At 41.1% G+C, this 22,791-nt stretch overlaps 1 protein-coding gene across 1 annotated transcript in view; it reads right to left on the reverse strand.

Annotated features, from left to right (window-relative positions):
• Positions 1-17,590, reverse strand: part of ADAM22 (ADAM metallopeptidase domain 22) — a gene marked incomplete at both ends in the record, with an annotated part of 128,497 nt that extends 110,907 nt beyond the window's left edge. Inside the window, 3 exons of the mRNA XM_080338491.1 lie at positions 332-408; positions 17,195-17,355; positions 17,533-17,590. Coding sequence (XP_080194617.1) covers positions 332-408; positions 17,195-17,355; positions 17,533-17,590 — 296 coding nt within the window. The remainder of the gene's footprint in view (positions 1-331; positions 409-17,194; positions 17,356-17,532) is intronic.
• Positions 17,591-22,791: the final 5,201 nt, after the last annotated feature.

Raw genomic sequence — 22,791 nt, forward strand, 5'->3', positions numbered from 1 at the left:
AACAGCTACTAGTTTTCAGCAATTCCATCTTTTAATATCCAGGGAGGCTCTGCATGAGTATAGTAATTTGCCGTTATGGTAAACTGAAAGATGGCAAATGAAATTATAACACTAAAATGTTAGTTACACTGCAATAGCTACTATGTAGTAACAATAAGAATATCAAAGCCTACAATGGTACTTGGGAAAATAACAAAGAACTTAAAATATACTACTACAGATGAACTCCATACGTAGCAATAGCACTTGTGCTAAAATCTCCATTGAAAAATGATGTTTCATTGGCACTGGGTCTTGAACAAACATAAAGTAAGATCCAGTCATTACTTACTGGTTTAATGTGACATCTAGGATGAAAGATGATCCAAAAGCATCAACCTGGAAGCTGGCTCGAGCAATGTGGGTAGACTGCAACATTGAAAAGACTGGAATTAGTATTCAGACACAACAAAGCCTATCATACAGCTTTCTGAATGCAGAAAGTAAACATATTTAGTAAGTAACAATATGTCATTAACCAAATAAAATTGCATTGAAACAGACAAAGCAGTCTATGATAATGAATAAAAGATACCTATTCTCTGAGTCTATGGGGCTTATTCAAGAATTCCCAAGAACATGACCTGTCACTGGGAGGTTCTGCCTTAGTAACCCTCATCTTAACCCATCCACACCATAAGAAATGGCTGTTCTCTTTGAACTTCCATCCTGGGTAAAACCCTGAGCAGAGGAAAGGGGAAGCCTTCCCCTCGCCACTGTGCTTCTTGTTCCTTAATCTGACTCTGGGTATAGGCTGGTGAAGAACAGCTGAGATGTCACCGGTTTGGTCAGACCAGGATACACTCACAAATCTCACTGACGTTACCTGAAATAAACTGTTCAGACAGACAGACTCTTATTTAAGTTCATGCAATGAGGTGATAGCAATGAGCTAAAATCTAATTAGTTGCATTTCTGTAAATCTCTGACTCTCCACTCTGTAACCCACCTCTTCCAAAAGGCTCCCAAAACTCCAACCAAAAAAAAAAAAAATGGGTGCCAGAAAAACATCTCTTTCTCTTTGCCATATATCTTCCCTGAATTAATTGCTTTCATTCAGTCCTATAGAGAATAAATATGGAAATACTTTGTTACTCATTACATGCCAGAAAAAGAACATTTATTCTAGCCATAGGGGAAGAAAGTATTCAGCTATCCCATGGAAAAGCAACAGTTGTTTCTAGACCTGAAAACTCCCAAGAAACGGAAACAGCCATGTCACTTAGCTAATTAATAAGAAAAGCTACTTTCAGACATTTTGGAGCAGTTTCAACTTTGTTCTTATTTTCTTTCCATTGAAATCTGCACATTAAGATTTGAAGCATGTAGACAGAGGAATCTAAGAAGAAACAATGAAGAACCACTTACAACTCTAAACTACACTATTCTAAATAAATACAATACAGGATAGTACAGCTGTAACAAATGATTTATTGAAAACTCTGGGAAACTCAGGAGAGGATGGGATAATGTGAATCATCAAACTCACTCTCTCTAAAACTACTGGCAGGCTTTCAATAGGCATTAAATCCAGAAGAGATGAGAACACCAGTTTCCCTGGAAAAGAACAGGAACAAAGAAATGGGAAGTTGAAGGAATCACAGCTTTTTTGTTTACTGCTTTTCTGAGTTGCCCTACAAATGGAACGGTTTCTCTTTTTTTTTTGTCTATATATATAACCATGACTATAAATAAATAAATACATAAACCCTAACCATTAACAAATATTTACAAACAGTTGATTCCTTTCAAAAAAAAAAAAAGTCAAGACAGCTTCTCTTATCAGAGGATGGTCAGGCTGAGAGCTCTCTGTAAAAATGCCCAGCTGTGCCACTGCAGTGACTGTGCACACAAAATTGCATGATGAGAAATTCCAGATATTTAAATTACTCTTTAGAGAGATCCAGTATTAACTGGAAAGCTTATTAGAAGGCCCCTCAATAGATTCAGTTCAGAGTCAGATATCCTTCCAGCTATCACCATTACATATAACCTGTTCTGTAAAACAGGCCAGAGGTCTTCACTAAGTGGTTCTTGTAATTTCTGGATGATTAAAAAGCATTTCTTTTGAACAAATGTATAATCTTTGACCAACTAACTGAATATAACATCTACTTTACCTTATCTGGCTAAATGATTTCCATGACAAATCACCATCGATATTAAAATCCTACTTTCTATCCAATAAAGCCTCGGGGAAAAGAAGAAAAAAAAAAAAAAGGCAGTAATTTCCTCACATCACCCATTTTGATCCCTTTTTGAAATTAAGGGATTCAAGCTTGCCCCAAATGACCCATGACACAGCCAGCTGGTACCTGCAAGGCAACAATGGACACCCACAGCATGTACAGACACCCATAGCACGTATAGCCACCCACACCTAGGACCACCATTTAGCTGTTTCTAGCCTGCAGCAGCTATCACATCCAAAACAGAGCAAAAACAAGCATCAACAAATTATCATGGTAGCATTTGCATTTCTCTTCCAACCCTCAGGCAGCAGAATTTGCTTTGAATGATTTTAAAAATCTCTCTTCTCTCGCTAGATGTGAATTTTTAGGCTGCCTCTCATAAAGAGGATGTGACAGCCAAGAACCAAGAAGGTACTAGGGGCCATGCTCATTTTGTCATTCCCACTGCAGCACATTTGTTAACCTTAACTAACCTTCACTTACCTACCTGCACCACTACCACCACTTTCTGATCAAAGGAGTAACGGCAGCCCCGCTGTTTGCTTTTCATCATTACATTATTAAATGTAAAGAACACTGTACAGGACTTTATTATTTCTGTTTGTTAACAACATAGCTACATATGTCATCATTTAGCTCTGTATGCAGTATAACTATACCTCCTATATGACCATATGCTGGTACCAAAAGAGAATTCATCAGTAAGGAAGAATATAAGAAGCCTAAGTTAAATTTCTAAAAGTACATATACTGAAATGTATATCAAAATGTATTCACCTCATTCACTGTAAGAGCAAAAATGACCAGGGCTTTTTGGCTTGGTTTTCTTTTTAACTGCTAGGTATATTGCATCATATCGATTTGGTCTGGGAAATTTCCTCCCTTGAACATGTCTCTAAGATAAACAATTACAAGGCTAATGTATTTCTGAGGTGACCCTGGACCACAGTTATTCCCTGACAGAAGCTGTTAATGTGGATTTAAGGGAGAAAATGCCTATTAATAAATGAAGATGAAAAACATTACAGAGAAGTAACCACCCCCAAGACAAGTGGTGCAAACCCAGGAAGCTCACCATTAAGTTTAAGCTCACGTGCAACCAAGCACATCTGAGATATCAGGATGCACGTTTTGGATAGCCAGAAAAACTCAGCCCTTTCCAGAAATTGCAACCCTTCCTTTAACCCTGATATGCAATTGTAAAACAGTGCAATACTGTGTGCTGTGGGCTGCTGCCAAAAATGGACAGTTCTGCTCCATCCTGGCCACATGTTTCCATCTGCTCTCCCTTGTCAGCTCGTGTGACTATCCAGAAAGTCAGATCAGCATCGGAAAATTAATCACTACTTGGAGTGGATCCGTTTTCTGTCACACAGATAAGCTGATCCAAATAAACTATATAGTCGCACCATTAGTAGATGCAATGGAAAGAAGCTGGAGGGGACATACATGAGAGAATGAAGAGGAAGACAGATTTCCCTTTCAATGACAGCTAACAGATCTCATTCAGCGTAACAAAAAACTGTACCTTAAGACTGCCAGCCAGTACATTTTTTAGGATAATAATTCTTCTGAATATCTAGTCAAGAACCACAAAATAAAGGGATTTCAGGAAGTCTTGGCTCTACATTCTTTTGAGCACATCTACCTGCCTGCTTAGTGAATAGGTAAAACGGCCAGCTGCAAAGGAGGCTTACACTCATAGATATATGTCAATAAAAGAACCCAAAGAAAGGAAATAAGAACTTTTATTCCATCTATACACCTCATTCAAGCAGAAGTAACAAGAAAGACACCTGCAAAGGCTCCTCTAAACCACTGAAGCAAGACAATCAATTATGTCATTCAGTAACTTTCTCAGAAAATTTGACACTTTTTTAACAGGTATAAGCATGACACATGGAGAGATGACAACTGAGTCATAAACGGGGAGTTCTTCCAGGAGAGATGCACTCAATGCAGAGCATGAACAAGACCCAGGAAAGGAGAATCTAACAACTTAATGGAAGAGCGCAGTGCTGTACCTCCGACACAAAATGTTCTGAAATATTAATGTCACGCAACTAAAGAAGGGAAATACCAATAACAACTCTGAAATTAGCTGCAGTACTTTCAGACACAATTTCTAGTGGCATATGAAGTGTACTACCCTGCAAGCCCCCCTATAGAAAATACTAAGCATTCCATGCATCTAATTCAACTATGCAAGAGAGAACTTCTGTTCAAGACTGTAAAGTTTAAGCATCTCAGTGAATGTCTGGAAGGAATCAAAAATAAATGAAGTGAAAAGGATTACTTCAAATCACTAAGTATAAAGATATTGTATCTAAAACAAATATTGAAAGCTTGAATCCTATAAAAACAAAAGCGGTAGGCAAACCTTCCTGCCAAACCAAGAGGGATGTGATTCCAATTATTTTAATTCACCTGCTCCACGCCTCAGGGATAACTGCAGTAACAGAGGAAATGGGCAATCAGTACCAAGCATGACTATTCATTATTGCAAAGAAACACAACAGAATAACGATGATTTCTGATACAGTCCCTTCAGTACCCCTGCTGGGGATTGGTTTTCTCCAGAAACTGGCCCCAAAGAATGAGCACCTGCAAAGGAAATGCACATACATAAACTGCAACCAACGTGTATCACTGCACATTAATGCTGAGCCTCATTCCACTGGCCTGCAGGTAACATTTGGAAGATTTTCATTTCCAATAGGTCAAATATTTTAACTACCAGCAAAACATTTACAAGCTATGCACTTTCTTGAATAATCAAACTAACAAGAATTTTGAAAGAAATATTTTAGACATTTTCCTCACATTGTGTATGGTGGGTGTTGAAAGCAGCATAGTGGGTTGAAAGCAGCATAGTAACATAATGACTAATTAAAATAAGAAAAAATATATTAAAAATATTCAAATTAATAATAGATATATAGATAATTAAAAATATATTATGATATAACATGCAATTCCTCATAATATGTTTTTTACTTCTGAACTACCCTTCATAAAGCACTTAGATGCTTTTTAGTAAGTTTTGCTGGAAGAGATAACAATTTCTTTCAAAAGAGAAGAATGTCTTAAAAAAATGATGAGAAAATCTTATTCATAAGCTTGACCTGTGTTGTAAATAATTTTATATTTACTACTACTTACAACATTGTGTTTTCTAATTACAAGATTCTGATCAAATTTGTAGACTTGAAAAAAAGCATCAAGAGAATCAAGAGAGAAAACAATACAGAATGTTATAGCAAGAGAACTCAAAAGCTGTGCTTCAGAGCTTTTAAGAACAATGACATTTTATAGCAGACATTCTGGGAGTCAGTCAAGTTTATAAAAGAATAGATCCTTTAGATATTAATTTAATTTCCCTCCCCTCTCTATTTAATAGTAGAATAGAACCTTCAGCTTGTTAACAATCCTTTAAGTGTGTGTGAAATGATTGTTTCTTAAGTTCATTAAGGACAGAGGTAAGTCCATGAGAAATCAAAATACATACATCAGTGAAATTAAATGAAAAATATACTAAACATTTTATGTATATTTGCCTAAAAATAATTGTAACTATGATTTTTAAAATCATAATTACACATAAATTTATGCTACAGTATATGAATACAGTGCTAATTAGCACATGTACACATTACAATAGGAGAGGTTTCAGCCTTAGTTATGTTGTAAAAAATCCTGAGTAAATTGTATTAATAGTAAATCCAGTATATTGTTGCTGTATGTAAAATAAGAAATTTGTTCAAAAACTTACTTTTCTATTTGTACTGGGAAAAAAAATTTCCTCAGGGATAAAATTCAGAAATAAGCTTAGGTCTAATAATAAAAACAAATATCTCCAAGCCAAAAAAACCTTTTTAAAAAACACAATAAAATATAAATGCAACATGATTTCCTCAGGCCCTCTCCATTGCCATTTGCAAATATCTAATTTTAATCAAAAGTTCAGTGACACTGAACGGGATTCACATCTCACAGCAAATTAAAGAACTGCAAAGTCTCTTTTTTACTTTCTCTAGCATTCTCAAAATATCCATGGGCACTCGTTTACTATATTAATCATCATTATTTGCCGTTCTTTATGCAAGCTTTCTCTTTTTATCCATTGTATAAATCTAAGTATCTATGGGGCTTTTTCTGGAAAATAAAAAAAAAAAAAAATAAAAAAAAAAGATACTTCATGAAAAAACTGCAGAATAGAATCATGGTTTGATGAAAAGGCTTTTACAGCTGCCTCTTTCTTTGGGGTACATTTAGTACACAAGTCATTTATTCTGAGGAAAAATATAGAAATAAGAAAAGATTTTAAGAAGTCCATGTTCATTTTTGAATCCTGGATCACATTTCTGTTCTCCATGCCAAGTGAGGGTGAGGCAGAGGGAGAGCCAGCACCATCCGCCGGAGTGCAGTGCAATGGCCCAGTTCACTTTGGTGGGGTTTTGCCAGCTCTCAACAGATGTAGATCTTGACAAAGTCATAAACATGACCTGAAATAGCTTTTCTCCGCATAAACATCATGATATCAATGAAATCAGAGCCAGAAGCAAGGACTACTTGTACCCCTAAAATGGCAGTAATTACTCCTCTCACTAGTAAATTTAAAAAAAAAAACAACTTTTATTATGTGTGGGTTTGAAATCAGTTACTGTTTGAATTTACTCAATATGGTAAAGTAAAAAAGATCCCCAGAAATATGGATGCGGGGAACAGCACCAGGAAAAAGCAGTCCTGAGCACAAAACAATGCAATATATTACGCAGTCGCCACTGCTGCAGATGCAGCCCCTGGGTAGCAGCAGGGATCCTTCTGACATCCCGCAGGGGTGTGATGCTGAGCTCTGATGGACTCGGCTGTATCTGCTCACACATCTCATCCTAGACTTCCACTCAGCACTCCAAAACCATGAGCATCTTTGAACAGTTGCAACAAACTGACTAAGAAAAAATAATTCTTATTTTCCCCTGAAAACTTCTCTTCTTGCTCACATTTCTCACCACCACCTCATCTTCCTCAAAAAATTCACTCAAGGTTAAATGGAGCAACGAAGACAGGAAAACTATCAGGCTGTCACTGCTAGCAAATTTAGCATGAACGACCATTTGATCTCACAGATCTAAGAGGACAAATTTAAGTAACTGAATGGGCAAGATGTTGCTTCCCAAGAGGCAATCTAACACTTGTTTTCAGCACCAGAAAACCCCCACGGTAGCAGATCTTACACTCGTTGTGTTTTTATGTATGGAGGATAACACTCATTTGACTTAAAGAAAATTTCATTTATAACTTGGTTTCCTATGAGACTAATTACTGCAACTGCTGTTGTTGTGAAAGTCTTCATATCCCAGTGAAAGGAAGAACTACTTCTGAAACGGAAGCAGCAAAGATTCATGTGTAAAAGGTCACATTTAACTAATATGCAAGAGGTCTTAAAAATATCACTACTGGGACAAAATCAGAAAAATTGGTGACAGCTCAGCCCTGTGTTTTTAAAATGCATTTGACAAGACTCTTTGTCAGAGACTAATGGCTAGGAAAAGTATGATAAAATATGTTATTTTAAGGGTGATCAATAAAGCACCAGGTTACAAATAGGAAATAAAGGAAAGTCAAGAATGAAAACCTGTAAACTTCAAAATGAACTGCCATAATTCATACAAAAAGCTTTGATGACCATTGAAGACCACACTTCTAAAACCAAGACAGGGAGCAGAGACCCCACAGGGACACAGCAGTTTCCATTGCCCCCCAACAGCAATTGTAGATTTCAGAAGGTCAGATATAACACAAAGAGCAATGTTAGATATTATACAACAGGTGTAGGGCAATGTGTTCCATCTGCCCCACTAGATAAAACAGGGCTTGACCGTGCAACCAGCCAGTGAACCTTCTTCCTTGTGAAGAAGCATGAGGTGAGAGAGAAAGGACTCCAACAAGGATAATCTCTCTCCAAGGAAAGAACCACTGCTGATTTCAAGTGGGCAGAACCCCAAGGAGATGCCACTCTTGTGCAGCTGCAGCATGAGGCAAACAACCAAGGCACAACGTGTCTGCAGGGACAGAGAACACCCAACAAGGGCAGCACTTGAGGATGAACCCATCTGGATCACTGTGTCACTCAGCTGCAGAAAGCACTATTGTCTCAAGGACACCATTTAGGCAGGAAGGAAAGCTCAACGGATCTAACAGTTAAGAGGAGTGAAGGCATTTGCCTCACTGAAGCAGATGGCGCCTTGATGTCATTTTTAGCTGTGTGTTTTCCAAGCTCTGAAAGGAATCAATAACATTTAGAGAAGGGTCCCTTTTCCAGCATCTCTTGTAGGCTTCAGAAACAAAAGAACAGAGTTCCACTACCAGAAGAATCTGCAAAAACTCTCCATTAACACTGCCTTTACATTACAAATAATGTGTTCAAACATAATAAAGTGTACACTAAATTTGCTCCTTTACACAAGCACCAATGACCAAAACATTTTTTAGCAACACAATGACATATTCCAAACATTTTCAACTGGTCTTACATTTAGTTTGCATACAGAAGACAGCTTACCAAAAGATTAGCTCTTCCCACTAAAGTAACAAGCATTCTTTGACACCTAGAGCCAAGCAACATGGGTAACTTTTCCCATAAACGGTTCATCAGGTAACAGCAGAAAGTTTACTAACATTTTGTCAATACACACGCTAGAAAGAGCTTGACAAAACTTGCAGCCTTAAGCATGCCAATGCATTGCTCAATCAACTCCACAGATAATAATTTCGAAATATGACTTGCCCTCTGTATTCAAGTATCAAAGTCCTATTTAAAGTTTAGAAGTGTGAGAAAAGCAAAGTTCAAAACTCCTTTTCCTCTTGATACAGCCTAGGACATCAAAATGAATCAACATTTTCACAGTATATATTTTCTGAAACAGCTGAAGGTTTTATTTTCATTCCCACAAAATTTCAGGGGCTGAAATACTCTAAGGAGACATTTCTGGAACAGATCATGTTCCCACATACTGCTATTCTTCTGAGCAATTTTTGAGCTGTAAGTTTGGGCCGTAGCCTCCACACTCACTTACATCACACTTTCAGAATCAAGGCACCGTCGAAAGGCATTTATCCACACAAACTTTTTCTAAACCTTGTACTACTATTACATTCTGGGGTATGCATTTTCTAAAGCATGGTCACTTGCTACAGTTTTCAGGTCTGGTAACATTCACTTCATTTAGAGAAAAATTTTAAAAATAAGAGAGAGATTGCAGAGTGAATTTGGTGTAGGTAGACAACTCAGAGCTCATCAAATTGCCAGAGGAATCACCACATTTCACTGTCCGATGGCAAATGCCAGCTGCAATGCCCAATGCCGAGCTTCTTTCTTTATCTGAACCAAATTTTCAAGTTGGACTCCTACTGACTCAACAGTTAAACAGCTCTACATCATTTGTCGTTTTCTCTGATTTCTACATAATCATGTCTTCAACTTCAGGTGACACTGGCTTTCCATTTGAACACATCCAACCAGCTAAACCCCACTGTGCAAGTGCACATCACAGCCTGTCCACATGCTCAGCAATCCCATGCAGCTCCTCAGCCATCTTTGCTGCTCAACATTCAAACAATGAAGTTTCTGGGAAAAAATATGAGCCTTCACTCACAGTCATGCCACTAAAGTATTAAAAAGTTTGCACGGATGTAATTTTCTGTGCACAAAGTTTTTCTCTGCACTGAACATGCCTCCATCTGAGCAGAGGCATGTTGTTCTGTGCTTGGCTGTGGCTCAGCACAGCTGCACGGTTCATCCCCGCAGCAATGACTTCTCCTCCTTAAATTAATGCAAATATTGCAATAGCTTCAGAGGAGTACTATCAGGGAGCATCTGTGGCTATGAAAAGCCAAACTTCATCTGACAAGCTTCTGCAATCCTTTACACACTCCAAAAGGCATGTCCTCAGAATAGCATATCCATACATTACCCAGGAGGCCACTGGCAAGCCAAAGGGAAGAAGATGACTAGAAAACCTCAGAAGGCTTTCTTGTCTGAAAGGTTTCTACAGACAATCATAGCAAATTTGATGTAGTTTTAAATAAATTAAAGAAGTGAAAACTACAGAGAAGAGAGACAAGATGGGAGTCACAGTGATTTCTGGAGATGTTAAATAGTTAACATAATAGTTTTGGTTAACATGCAAGAAGCCAAAAATTACACTGTTTCTAGAAAATACAATACTTTAAAAAAAGATTATTTAGGAACCAGAAAACTGAACCATATCAGTAAATGAATGAGAAAGAGACTCGGCGTAAGAAGACACCACAGTCCTGTGTCCAAGAATGGTGGGCTCGATCCTCTGAGAGTACTGGACTTATCCTTCATATTCATAGTTATCCAGACTCAGAGAATAGACATGGGCCTACGTTGGCAACCAAATCATCTGACAACAGCCCAGTGAGCTACTTCCTCTGAAGCAGAAGGGCCGTCTACTCGGGAGGAGAAGTAGCTTTTGCTCAAACCCATGTGAGCCAAAAACAAGGATCCCCATCCTCGCAAGGGAGAGAAACCTGGCGTGAGGTGGCCACAGTAAGTGGAAGGACCACTGATCTGAGAGGGAAAAATGCTGAGACAGCACTAGCCAGGAGCACCCACAATGTAGAGAGCTGAACCTTATGAGGCTTTTGAAGGTTTTAAGCAGTTCAACTGACCTTTAAGCAGTGTTTGACAGGATAACTGCAGAGCCCTAAGAAAAGTTGTTAGACTTGAGTTACTTAAAGACTGGTATGATTATTGAGAAGATTACAAAAGGGACCTGCAGTACCAGAAGAATAATATAATACCAGATCTGCCATGACAGGGTAACCTATACATCCATAATGGTCTTGTGGCAAACAGTTTAAAGTGAGTGTTAACTTCATATGTAGTTCCTGCATAATGTGGGTAAATCTCAGTGAAATTTATCATGACACTACTTGGAATGCAACACACTTCTATATGATGCATGTGTTACAGTAGATCATTAGCCATAACAAGGGTCCCAAAACAGGTATCTTCAGTGAAACAGAGGCAGAAAGAATGTTCAGTTTGGTCCTGCACTCAGCAGCACCAACACAGATCAGGAGTGAATACAGATATATTGATTGTCAGAGCTGGAAAGGACTTCTCTGTCAGACTTTGTAGTGACTACACTGCTCATGACAACAGGCAAATGTTGGAAAAAATACTTTCTATAAAGATTGTTACATCTGAGCCTTTAAGATCCTTCATGACTGTATAAAAGCCTGTTTTATGAGATTAAGCCACAGCTTCTGGAATATCTTTCTTTTCAGCTCTGCTATGCTCTAAGCAAGAGAAGATATCACAAAATAAAGATCTCCTGTGCAGCCCTGTTACCCGGACTAGGATTTTCAAAGATACCTATGTCTTCAACCACCCCTCAAAATCTGAATCTTGATACAATATTTCTGCAACATCAACTTTGAAGCATCAGCTACCAGAGGTTTTTTGCTGGATGATTTTTTGGACATATGCATTTATTATCATAATAAATCTCATTATCAAGAAGGGAAAGGCTTTCCCTGAAATGGGCTTGCAAAGAAGGATAAATTAGAAATTTGATATATTCTTTGACTGTAAAATACCAAAACACACAATGAATATACATATTTTATAAAAAGGTGTATCTGAAAGTCCCTCCTACATTAGAGATCAAAGGGCATTCTCAATGCCCTTGCATCATGTGGCAATCTATAGCAAAGTTTGGCTTTCAGTACTTTTTTTCCTTCTTCGAGAAGACAGGGCTTACACCAAGAATATTGATATTTTAACTGCCATTCACATATTCATAAAATATTGCTAGGTTCATGAAGTATCTTATCCTGTATACATTGGACACCCAGTAAAGGATCACACACATTTTGCCTAACACCTTATAAACCTTAAGGAAAGAAGGAGAAGAGGCAACAAGGCAGGAAGAAACTAAAATCTGGCAGTAAACCAAATGTATGTAGTACTCACTACAGCTTCAGTTTCAGTTTAGCCTCCTTCCCCTTTGGTTTTGTGATAGCTGATAGAAAATTGTGCCAAAGTTTTTCCAAGAGATAGCAGTAATGCGATTAAGTGGGCAGAAAAGAACTTTTTAAATTGGGCAATTTCTCATGACACCTCTCTTTTCAACAATCATCCATCAGTCACAAACTCTAGAGCTGTTTTATAATCCCCTCAACAGTCAGAACTTAATTTTTAACCAAGAAAATTACTAATTATTTGAGTTATCCAACACAGGAACTTATAATACCAACAGAAGATGACTGCATCAGAACAGAAAGTGAGGCTATTTTAGACAAAGTCAGCAGTTTCACAAGCATCTCCAAGGAATAGGAATATTCTGTTCGAAGACCAGAGCAAGAGGCCAAGAAGTCAGAGAATCCAATAGCAAAGACTAGGCAACACCTGAATAAATAATGAAGATTTCACTCCAGGTACAAGCAGAGATATGTGAGTTCAGCATGACAGAGCAGAGCCTCTCTGCAATTGACTATTAGCAATAAGAAGCTATCTAAAGAATCTGTAAGCTATCCTTCCAAATCTATGTGGCGAATTGTACCATTTGGTCACAAACAACTCAGAAATGCAGACTGTGGAAGACAAATAAATACTTTGCCGAAAACTATTGAGTCACTCTGGACTACAAACAACATGTACTTCTATCTCCAGACACAGTTCAGACCTGGAGCCCTTCATGCAAGGCTCCCTACACCCAGATCAGCCCTTTCACTCACTCGGAAGGAATTCAGCATACCTTCATGGCAATTGGCAACGAAGCAAGTGAAAAACACATTGAGAAATAGAAGTTGCTATACTATGAATATATTGCACAACCAGCAGAGGAGATGAGTGCATCTATGCCCATAGCAGGTCATTGACTCAGGACCTTGTTCCCACTGAAAATCATAGCAAATCACCAAAATTTCCATATCAACATCTAGATATATCGAAAATGGAAAACGCAATAAAAGCCACAAAAGGAACAAAGTTGTCCCTCAGACACAAAGTGCTGGCCTCAGGGAGAACTGGGCTCCTCTGCTGGCACTGAGTGGCAGTCTCCAGTTGAGAGCCAGATCACTGCTAAGTTACTCTCAGGGTTGAGGGGAGGCATCTGTTGGGAGAAGGCATCTAAAGGTCTGGTACTGTGATCTCCAGCTGGGAAACGAATCTCATCTTCACAACCAGAACATCTGATCCACTGAAAATTACTAAGAAAAAGGTCCTCCAAATGAGGTACTGACACAGAGTACAAACTCCAGTTCATGCTTTGTTTTGCTCTCCTTCACAGGTCGAAAAACAAACACAGGCAGTGGGGAGGAACGCTTACACATTCCCATATTTTAATGAAGAACAGGCCTGCACAGTATTGACTAAAGAAAAATATTAAGAAACTTGTGATTTCCCATGTTTTTCTTACAATGTCAAAATACGGCTCAAGCCATGGAGTTAAAAGGTTCCTTATAAACGTCCACAGTAGGAACTAACTTCTTTTTTAAACACAAAAACCATTAGCTTAGACTTCACTGAATGCCCCTGCCATAGACCATGTTCAACTTCCAATAGGCTTATTTATGCAACAGTAAATTAAGTGCCCATTGCTAAAATCCTGGATTGCATTAATGATAATTTTAATATTAGCGTGTTCTCAGATATATCTTATCGTGATTACTCTCTAGCTTAACTGCTATGCAGCTGCTAATAGGCCTCCTTCGGGGAACAGAGAAACTGAAATACAGGAATGTCATGGATACTGGTAATGACTCTATTCTGTGGTGGAATCAAAAGCAGAAACGCAAAGTCATGTGAATTCTCCAATGTCCACTACATACTGTACATTAAAACATTAATGACATGAACATATATAATAGTCTACAGTATTTCCTTTGTGCTATGCTCTGCAGTCCAGCAATATTGGACAACTACAACTGTGAACACAAGGATTTCTTAAGCACTTACATTCTGGGTTTCTAGGATGAGTACACAGACTATATCCTTTACTATTTAGTAGTAAAGCATGCATGTAGAGAAGTCACTCAATAGTTATGGCAATGGCAAGGACCCAAAAAACCAAAACCAACTAAACAAAACAAAGGATGTTGCTAGAGAAAAAACTCAACACATGTTAAAAAAAAACCAAAAAACAACCATAGATTTTTAGAAATCTATCAACCATCACTTCCCAGTCACTTCTGCCTTCAATTTCCTCCATTCACATCCTCTTCTCGTATTACGCTCCTCTGGCTCAAATCCATCATAAGCCTGTTCTGAAATTCCTGATCTGCAAAGGCCATGCTTTGCTTCTGCTTTCCCCTGAAAGATCATCTTCATTTCCCTTTGTGCAATGCCAAACTCAGGCTTGCAGCCCTCTCTTGTACGACTTCTGCCCTTTCTGCAGCTAAAGCTTTCATTCAGGAATTAAAGGAATCTGATCCAATTTAATGTGACTTCCTTCTCTCCAGCTTATCTCTCTCTCTCCTTTTATCTTTATCCAATTCAAAACACAATTATATTGTTTTACATTAATTCAACAGCTACAGTCTCGTTGCCTAGTCCTCTGACTGCACCACCCCATTCAGGTTTCTTTGCTTTTCTGGACACGGCTACTTGTCCTTCAGCCATCAGAAATTTTTCTTGAATGCTTCAACCTCATTCGAGAAGCATCCTCCCTAACTAATCCACAAGGCTGTTAGCTTTGGTTTGAAATCTCAAGACTAGTTTTTCTAACTCTGGATCATAGCTGTCCAAAGACTACTAGCAATGGATAGAATAGGGCACGGAGACAAACTAATACATATGAAAATGTTATTGATGGAGAATGAACCTGTGTTCTCCCACCCTTTATATGCCACTGATCTTAGACTCTTAACTCTTCAGGGCAGGCATGGGGGTTTTCATGTGTGAGCAGAATCCAGCACTCATGGGGGTTTTCATGTGTGAGCAGAACCCAGCACTCAGCAGCTTTATATCATGTGACTTCTACCAACCACCCAAAAGCAACCATAGAAGTTAACTCAGTCCATAACTTCGATAAGCATTCTGGCAGAGATAAGTGTGCTGGTTTTTTAATGGGATGCTAGACTTTAAGAGTCAGGATATTAAATTACTCGACTGCAACAGTTAACACTATTACTGCAAAAATAACTTCCTAAATGCAACCTCTACAAAACTTCAGCTAAGCAAAGGCACTGGTGCTGCTGGCCCCTTACTGCTGAGCTGACTCAGACCTCCAGAAGAGGGACACGGTATCTTGCATTTAGGATGTAACCATGCCCTGTGCAAGAAGCACAGAAAATTGGTACTGCTCCACTTGGTTTGGCCTGATTTCACTCCATTATTTTCTTCCTCCAAATCACTGCCAGCTACTGCATCCTTCAGATGCTATCAGATGCTATCAGACTGCATCCATCAGACACTATAGAAGAGGCTGTGGGTATTTTAAGCAGCAGAGGGAAACTTCTTGATCAGGAGGAAAAGTTCTTGCACGCAAAGCTCTACACATGTAAGCTCAGTTTAGCATGGAGACTTTTGTGAAAGAAAGGCATTTAACCCTTTTATCCCACTAGTGTTACTTCTTTTCTTTCTGGAAATACTAACAACTTAACTAAATGAGGATGACTTGAAAATTTTATGAGCATAAGATTTGGTGAATAAAAGTTCAGACATTCAGAAAAACAAAACTCATGAATTAATCATCTGTTCTGTAAGACCACTACTTGAATCATTAATACAAGGTCCAAATGCAACCATTACTATTTTTTAAACAGATATGTCACAAAATGTTTGAACTTGTGAGTAGCCAATGGTCTTCAAACAACCCTAAAATGCTGAGATTATTTGTATTTCATTTTTAAGCAAAGCACACATTTTGGAAGCTTTAAAATCCTGTTTCATTGTATTGTAAATATGGCCTTCACATCCCAAAAATATTTACATAGAATAAGTTACATTCAGAGGTAAATACATACACTATGAAGAGACTGTTTATTATTTAACTACAGACAAAAAAATGCAAGTTGCCAATGCTTACACTTTACAGATTATAAATAAGAAATCTGAGACAATTTTTTTTTAAGCTATTTTCTTTCTTAAAAAGACAGTAGTCAATCGGAAAATGAGGAAACAAAGGCCTGCAACTCATCTTGGACATCAGCAGTTACCTGAAATGTGCAAAATTTTTATGTTCTTCGTCTATAATTGCATAGACTCAATGTTTTTTTCCCTTTAGATGTAACAGCCATGTGCCACTTCAAATACGATGCTTAGTCATCAAATTAAAAATCACTGTATTTTAATCTAAATTGGAGTAGCTATTTGTTAAAAGTCATAGAGATTGGTCTTCATATAACAGGAATCTGAATACATATCCCAGTTTGGGTAATACTATGTAAGTTAAATTGCAACGTTAATTTCACGTTACATTTCAAGCAATTCACTTCCGATTTCTAATTTTCGATACCCCAGAACACAAACCCACCCTGCCCACACTTTAGCCAGAAACCGAGATTAAGCTGCAGCGCTTCAACTCCAGCTGTCGCAAAGGCACCGCAACTTTCATTTTGTGGCTCTCCGAGCCCCCGGCAGCCGCAGGCAGCGGCTCTGCCTGCCCCGAGCCCCCGCCGACGGCCGGGGGAGGGAATTCACAGGAGCGGGGACCATTTTAACTAATTTGGGCGCTGCTGCAGGAGGACTGGCATTCCCAATGGTCCTTGGGGAAAAACAGCCGCGCCTCTCACCGAGCAACGCTTTAAAGAAACGTTATCCGTTAGCAGTAAAAACACGCTTGGGGGAGGGGTGCGGTGAGACACCGCACCGCCGGCTCCGCTGCGTTTGGGTAGGGGACCCCGCGCCCCCCTGGCCTCCCGGGGCTGCCAGGCCGCGGCGGCAGGTGCCGGGCTGCCCGCGGCTCCCCTCGCCCGCCGCCTACCTGTGTCCGCTCCGCGCCGCTCCGCACCCGCGTGCTCAGCGCCGGCCGCCGCGCCCCGCCGCCGCCCTCGCCGCCGCCGGAGACCAGCCGCAGGGGCCTGATGCTCTCTCGCTCCGCGAAGCGGCTCTCGCCCCTCCGCCCCGCTGTCGCTGTCGCCGGTCCTGGGCAGGGGAGAAGCACCCGTCACCCGACTGCGCCCTCGCCCCCGACGCGCAGGCTGGAGCGGAGGCTCCGTTTCCGCGGGGCTCCGCAGCGGCCTTCGGCGGAGCATCCCTCCCGCGTCCTCACCGCCGCCCCTGCCCCGAGCGCGGCGGCGCTGCCCCGCGGCCGCGACTCACCTGGGGCAGCGGGCAGGGCGCAGAGCGCCAGGGAGAGGAGGCAGGCGGCAGCCCGCATGGCGCTGCCCGCCGCCCCGCTCGCCACCGTGTGCCGCCCCGGCTTCCGCCGCCGTGCGCCGCCGGCTCCGCGCCTGCACGGGGGGGCTGCGGGGCCGCGGCTGCCGCGGGGCCGGGGCTGCCGAGCTCCGCCCCGCCGCCGCCGCGCCGAGCCCCCTGCGAGGGAAGGAGATGGCGAGAGCCGGGGAGTCTCCCCGCAGAGCCCGCTCGGAAGAGAGAAGTGCTGGGAAATGTAGTCGTTTGCCAGAGCGTGAGGTACCGGCGTGAGACTCAGGGGAAGCCCCGGAGCCGGGAGAGCGCTGCAGAGCGTCCGCAGCCGCCCCCGCCCCGTCGGGCAGCCCCGGTACCGCACTGCCACGGGGCTAAGGAACCCTCGCTGCAAAATTTGGATTCGCTGTTGGCCTGCCCTGCCAGGTGCGGACGGGGGCTCTCAGCGGAGGCAGCCGGAGCCTTTTCCTTCCCCACCTGCTCGTACTCCCCCCCCGCTCCTCCTCTGATGGGCTTCTGCCACAAGTCCCTCTCTCCTCCCTTGTGTCACTTTTCAGAGTAAACCTCCGTTTCCTTATCTATGACCTTTTTCCTTCTTTTCTTTAATTTCCACTCTCTCCCCGCTTTCTCCCCTGGACTAACACTTAAAAGACAGTTGCAAAGGATTACGACAGAGAATCGTTCATTTCAAGTTACAACACACTGTCCTGGACTAAGCAAGAGGCTAAAGCAAGAAGCAGAAGTGTCAAGGAGTCCCCACGATGTTCATTCCCCGAAACCGGAGGATTCTCTCCCTCAGCAAAGGGATGGCTGCGTCTGCAACCCAATTCTACACTCCCACCTACCGGGAAGCCGCGGGCAGTGGTACTGCCTGTCAGCACCGTCCATCTCACCTTCTGTAACTACGTTTCTTTTTAAAAATGGGACAAGAGTGGCAGCTGTCTAAAGCACAGCTTCCCCCATGGTTTCCTGAATTGGGAGTAGCAGTTAGGGTGAGTCGAGAGAGGACAAGGAATGTCAAAGCAGAACAGTGGAAGATACAGCTTGATACTGACCCAGGCACTAGAACATGAGGTCAAACTACCCACGGCAAGGTCTTACATCAGTTACATCCACATAATAAAGAGGTGCCATCACAGTAAATGGCACTGGAAGCTGCTGCTCACTTTAGTCTGGAAGATGAACAATTACCAAAAATATCTTTGTTTTCCTGATCTTAAAACCATTATGCAGATCAGTATTATTAATCGCATTGCTCGCACCAGCAACAGTCAGGACACCTGTAATCTCCGTTTCTGCTCTTAGGAGTATTTCACCCTGCCAGGCTGCCTTCCGTGGGCTCCCCCGTGGGAGCGACTGTGTTTTGGGCACTAGGGCTCAGCAACTGCTGCCTGCCGCCCCGGGGAGCCACCTGCTGGGGAAAGTTAGAGCTCCTGGCCTGATTTCTTCTTATTTGCAGTTAGAGGGTAGATAGAAGAAAATCAGTTTCACACAGTTTGTTTTCATGACATGAAAACATGGACAAAACGATGGTTTGACTTTGGCTGGATGACAGGTGCCCACCAAGCCACTCTATCCCTCCCTTCCTCAGCTGGACATGGGAGACAAAAGATAATGAAAAGCTCATGAGTGGAAATAAGGACTAGACTTAGGGAAAAAGAATTTAATTTATTAACAGTCAAATCAGAGGAGGATAATGAGAAATAAAACCAAATCTTAAAAACACCTTCTCCCCATCCCTCCCTTCTTCCTGGGCTTAACTTTATTTCTGATTTTCTCTGTCTCCAACCCTGCAGAGGTGCAGGGAGATGTGGAATGGGGGTTGTGCTCCGTTCATCACATAGTTTCTCCAACATTCCTTCCTCCTCAGAGAGAGGACTCCTCACACTCTTCCCTTGCTCCAGTGTGGGGTCCCGCCACAGGAGACAGTCCTTCACGAATTTTTCCCATATGAGTCCTTCCCATGGGTTGCAGTCCTTCATGAACTGCTCCAGTGTGGGCTCCCACTGGGTCACAAGTCCTGCCAGTGTGGGCTCCTCTCTCCATGGGGTCACGGGTCCTGCCAGGAACCTGGTCCAAGTGTGGGCATTCCACAGGGTCACAGCCTCCTTCAGGCATCCACCTGCTCTGGCATGGGGTGTTCCATGGGCTGCAGCTGGATCTCTGCTCCACCGTGGACAGGGGGACAGCCAGCCTTACCATGGTCTGCACCACAGGCTGCAAGGGAATCTCGGCTCCGGCACCTGGAGCACTTCCCCCCTCCTCCTTCTTCACTGGTCTTGGTGTCTGCAGAGCTATTTCTCTCACATAGTCTCACTCCTCTCACCATCTGCAATTGCTACTGCCCAGGTTTTTTTTTTCCCCTTCTTAACTATGTTATCCCAGAGGTGCTACCACCATCGCTGATGGGCTTGGCCTTGGCCAGTGGTGAGTCCATCTTGGAGCCAATTGGCATGGGCTCTGTTGGACATGGGGGAAGCTTCTAGCAGCTTCTCACAGAAGCCAACCCCCACTACCAAAACCTTGCCACACAAACCCAATATGTGGTTCAAGAAGCTGAGGATGGGAGCAAGATAGGCATTTTAAGGGCACAATATTGCATTTAGAAATACATTAACTTTGAGGAGAAAGTAGCTAGGAAGGTTTTCACTGTGCTATTTGCACTGCAGTCATACACTACAGGCAAGACAGAATATTACCTCAAAATATCCATTAAATTCTCAAGCTGTTGCTGAAATAGTGCACAATTAGCTTATGAAACTCTGCAGCAGGGTATCAAAAGGACCACGGGTGGGGTGAGTAAAGAAAATCAGAAAGTGCTATTTATACAGATAAAAATCGGTACTATAATATGGTGTTTCAATCTTTTTTTCAAAAGTCATAAATCATGTCAGGCAGCAGCTAACCCCTACGGTTATTTCAGTTAGACCAAACTGTTCCCATTAGCATACTATTTCACAGCTTCTTATGTCAGTATTTCTGTGAACATTTATGACATCAGGTATAAATTACATCTGTTATGCCGTACCTACACAGAACAGTCACAGACTAATTTCCTGGATCAGTACCTCATACATTTCTTTTTTCTCTTGCCATTACCATTGTCCAGATTTGGTGTAGATACAACATGTGGAAGGTTCACCAACCCAGCACCAGCCAAGGCACCACTGCTTTAAGCTAATGCCTATGAATGCAGAGTTTTATCCAGTCTGTGGGATGTAGTGAGATAGGATGATATTAGCTTCTTAACTATAGCCCTTTTTTAGTATGCCAACTCTATTTTGGTCAAACCCTTAATTAATTTTAAGAATAATTTTTAAAACTCTCTTTAGAAATACAGCCAACTAATACAAAAGTAAAGTCATTTTAGAAGTATGTGTGCTAGAAGTGACTAGCCAAAACAGAGCTGAGAAAAATTTTATGTCACTCTCCTTGCAAACCTCTCTTGTTTACATCCTTCTACCATTTGCCTAGGAAAACACTTCTATGATAAATACTGAAGATTAATTCAGAAGAGAAGGCTTAAATAAATTGCAGAAGTTTCCTATATGAGATGGAAGGATCTAAATCAAGATGAAGGAAATCCTGATCTGCACATCTGAAGTCCCCTGTTATTGTACACCTTAGTCAGAAATGAGTGATTAGAAATGGATAATTCGACAGGCTTAATCCCTCAGAGAAATAGTATTTTAATTTATTTGATGGCTTTTCCAGGTTTGTTTTGAGAAATCAGGCAGAAAACATCAATATTCAATTCCTAGCCTTACTTCACTGGAAGCTCCTTGACATTGCTCACAATTGTGGCAGAAGGTCCACCTCTGAGCAACAAGCTCTTTCACATCAGGGGACGGATTTTTTTCTTCTTTCAGAAAATCATAGAATCATAGAATATCTCAAGTTGGAAGGGATCCGTAAGTCCTCGCAGGACTGCCTAAAACTAGATCATGTGACTAAGAGTGTCATCCAGATGCTCTTTGAACTCTGACTGGTTTGGTGCCATGATCGCTTCCCTGGGGAGCCTGTTCCAGTGACTGGCCACCCTCTCAGTGAAGAACCTTATCCTCATGTCCAATCTGAACTTCCCCTGATGCAGCTTCGTTCTTTTTCCTCATATCCTATGACTGGTCACCAGAGAGAGGAGATCAGCAGCTCCCGCTCCACTGCCTCCTGTGAGGAAGCTGTAGACTGCCATGAGGTCACCCCTCAGCCTTCTCCAAGCTGAACAAACCAAGTGACCTCAGCTGCTCCTCGTAAGTCTTCCCCTCGAGGCCCTTCACCACCTTGGTCATCTTCCTCTGGAGACACTCTAATAGTCTGATGTGCTTCTTATATTGAAGCACCCAAATAAATTGGTGTTTGCAAACAAAGGCCAACTTTCCACTGTTCATTGTCTTGCCAGTTATCGTTTTACGGAATTTTACTACATTGAAAATTCAGGCCAATTATTTTTTAAATGAGTAATAACAGCTCTACCCTACGTTGTAACATCTTCATGATTTTCCAAACATAACAAGCATATTCTATACATCTGAACCACAACTGCAGAAAAACAAAGCCTGGAAAACATATGCCAATATTTCAAAGGATTAGGAGAAAGAATGTGGGGAAAAAAAAAAAAAAAGAAAAGTAATTTATAAGTAAATGTTCAACTTTTGATTTAGCACAAGTATTCCAAAGATTATTTTTGAACAATAGTTAATTAGAAGATGTAATTTTACATTTAGATTGAACATCTAAGTGTCACTTCTTTCCCCAGAAAATAATAAAGATACGTGGACTAAACATCCCTGTTGACATTGTACTTTTAATTTTTTGGAGCATTCTTGAAAATTACCTCCCAGTTTTACATCTTAAGCTTTGCTATAATGACTACAGTAAGTACCAATGACTTTGCAATCATGATTTACAGCTTTTAACTGCTTGAAGTTCTGAAGAAATAAGCCTCCTTCCAAAGGCTGAAAGAGTAACAGATTTTTAAATGCTAAAAAACCTACAGAAATTCCTTTCTGTTTTTATAATTTTGATAAAATCTGAATTTTCTACTTTGAGGAATACACAATGGAGCCTTGTGTATGCATAACACAGACTTCAGTTACAGACCATTACAGCAACTTGATACTATGGAAATTATGATGCTTCTCCCCACACACAACAACTTTTTTTTTTTTTTTCTCAAATATAATAGATTGTAACTGAAATGTAGGGCACTTTTGA

The sequence above is a fragment of the Nesoenas mayeri genome (genome assembly GCF_963082525.1).
Source record: "Nesoenas mayeri genome assembly, chromosome: 2".
NCBI classification, from domain to species: Eukaryota; Metazoa; Chordata; class Aves; order Columbiformes; family Columbidae; genus Nesoenas; species Nesoenas mayeri.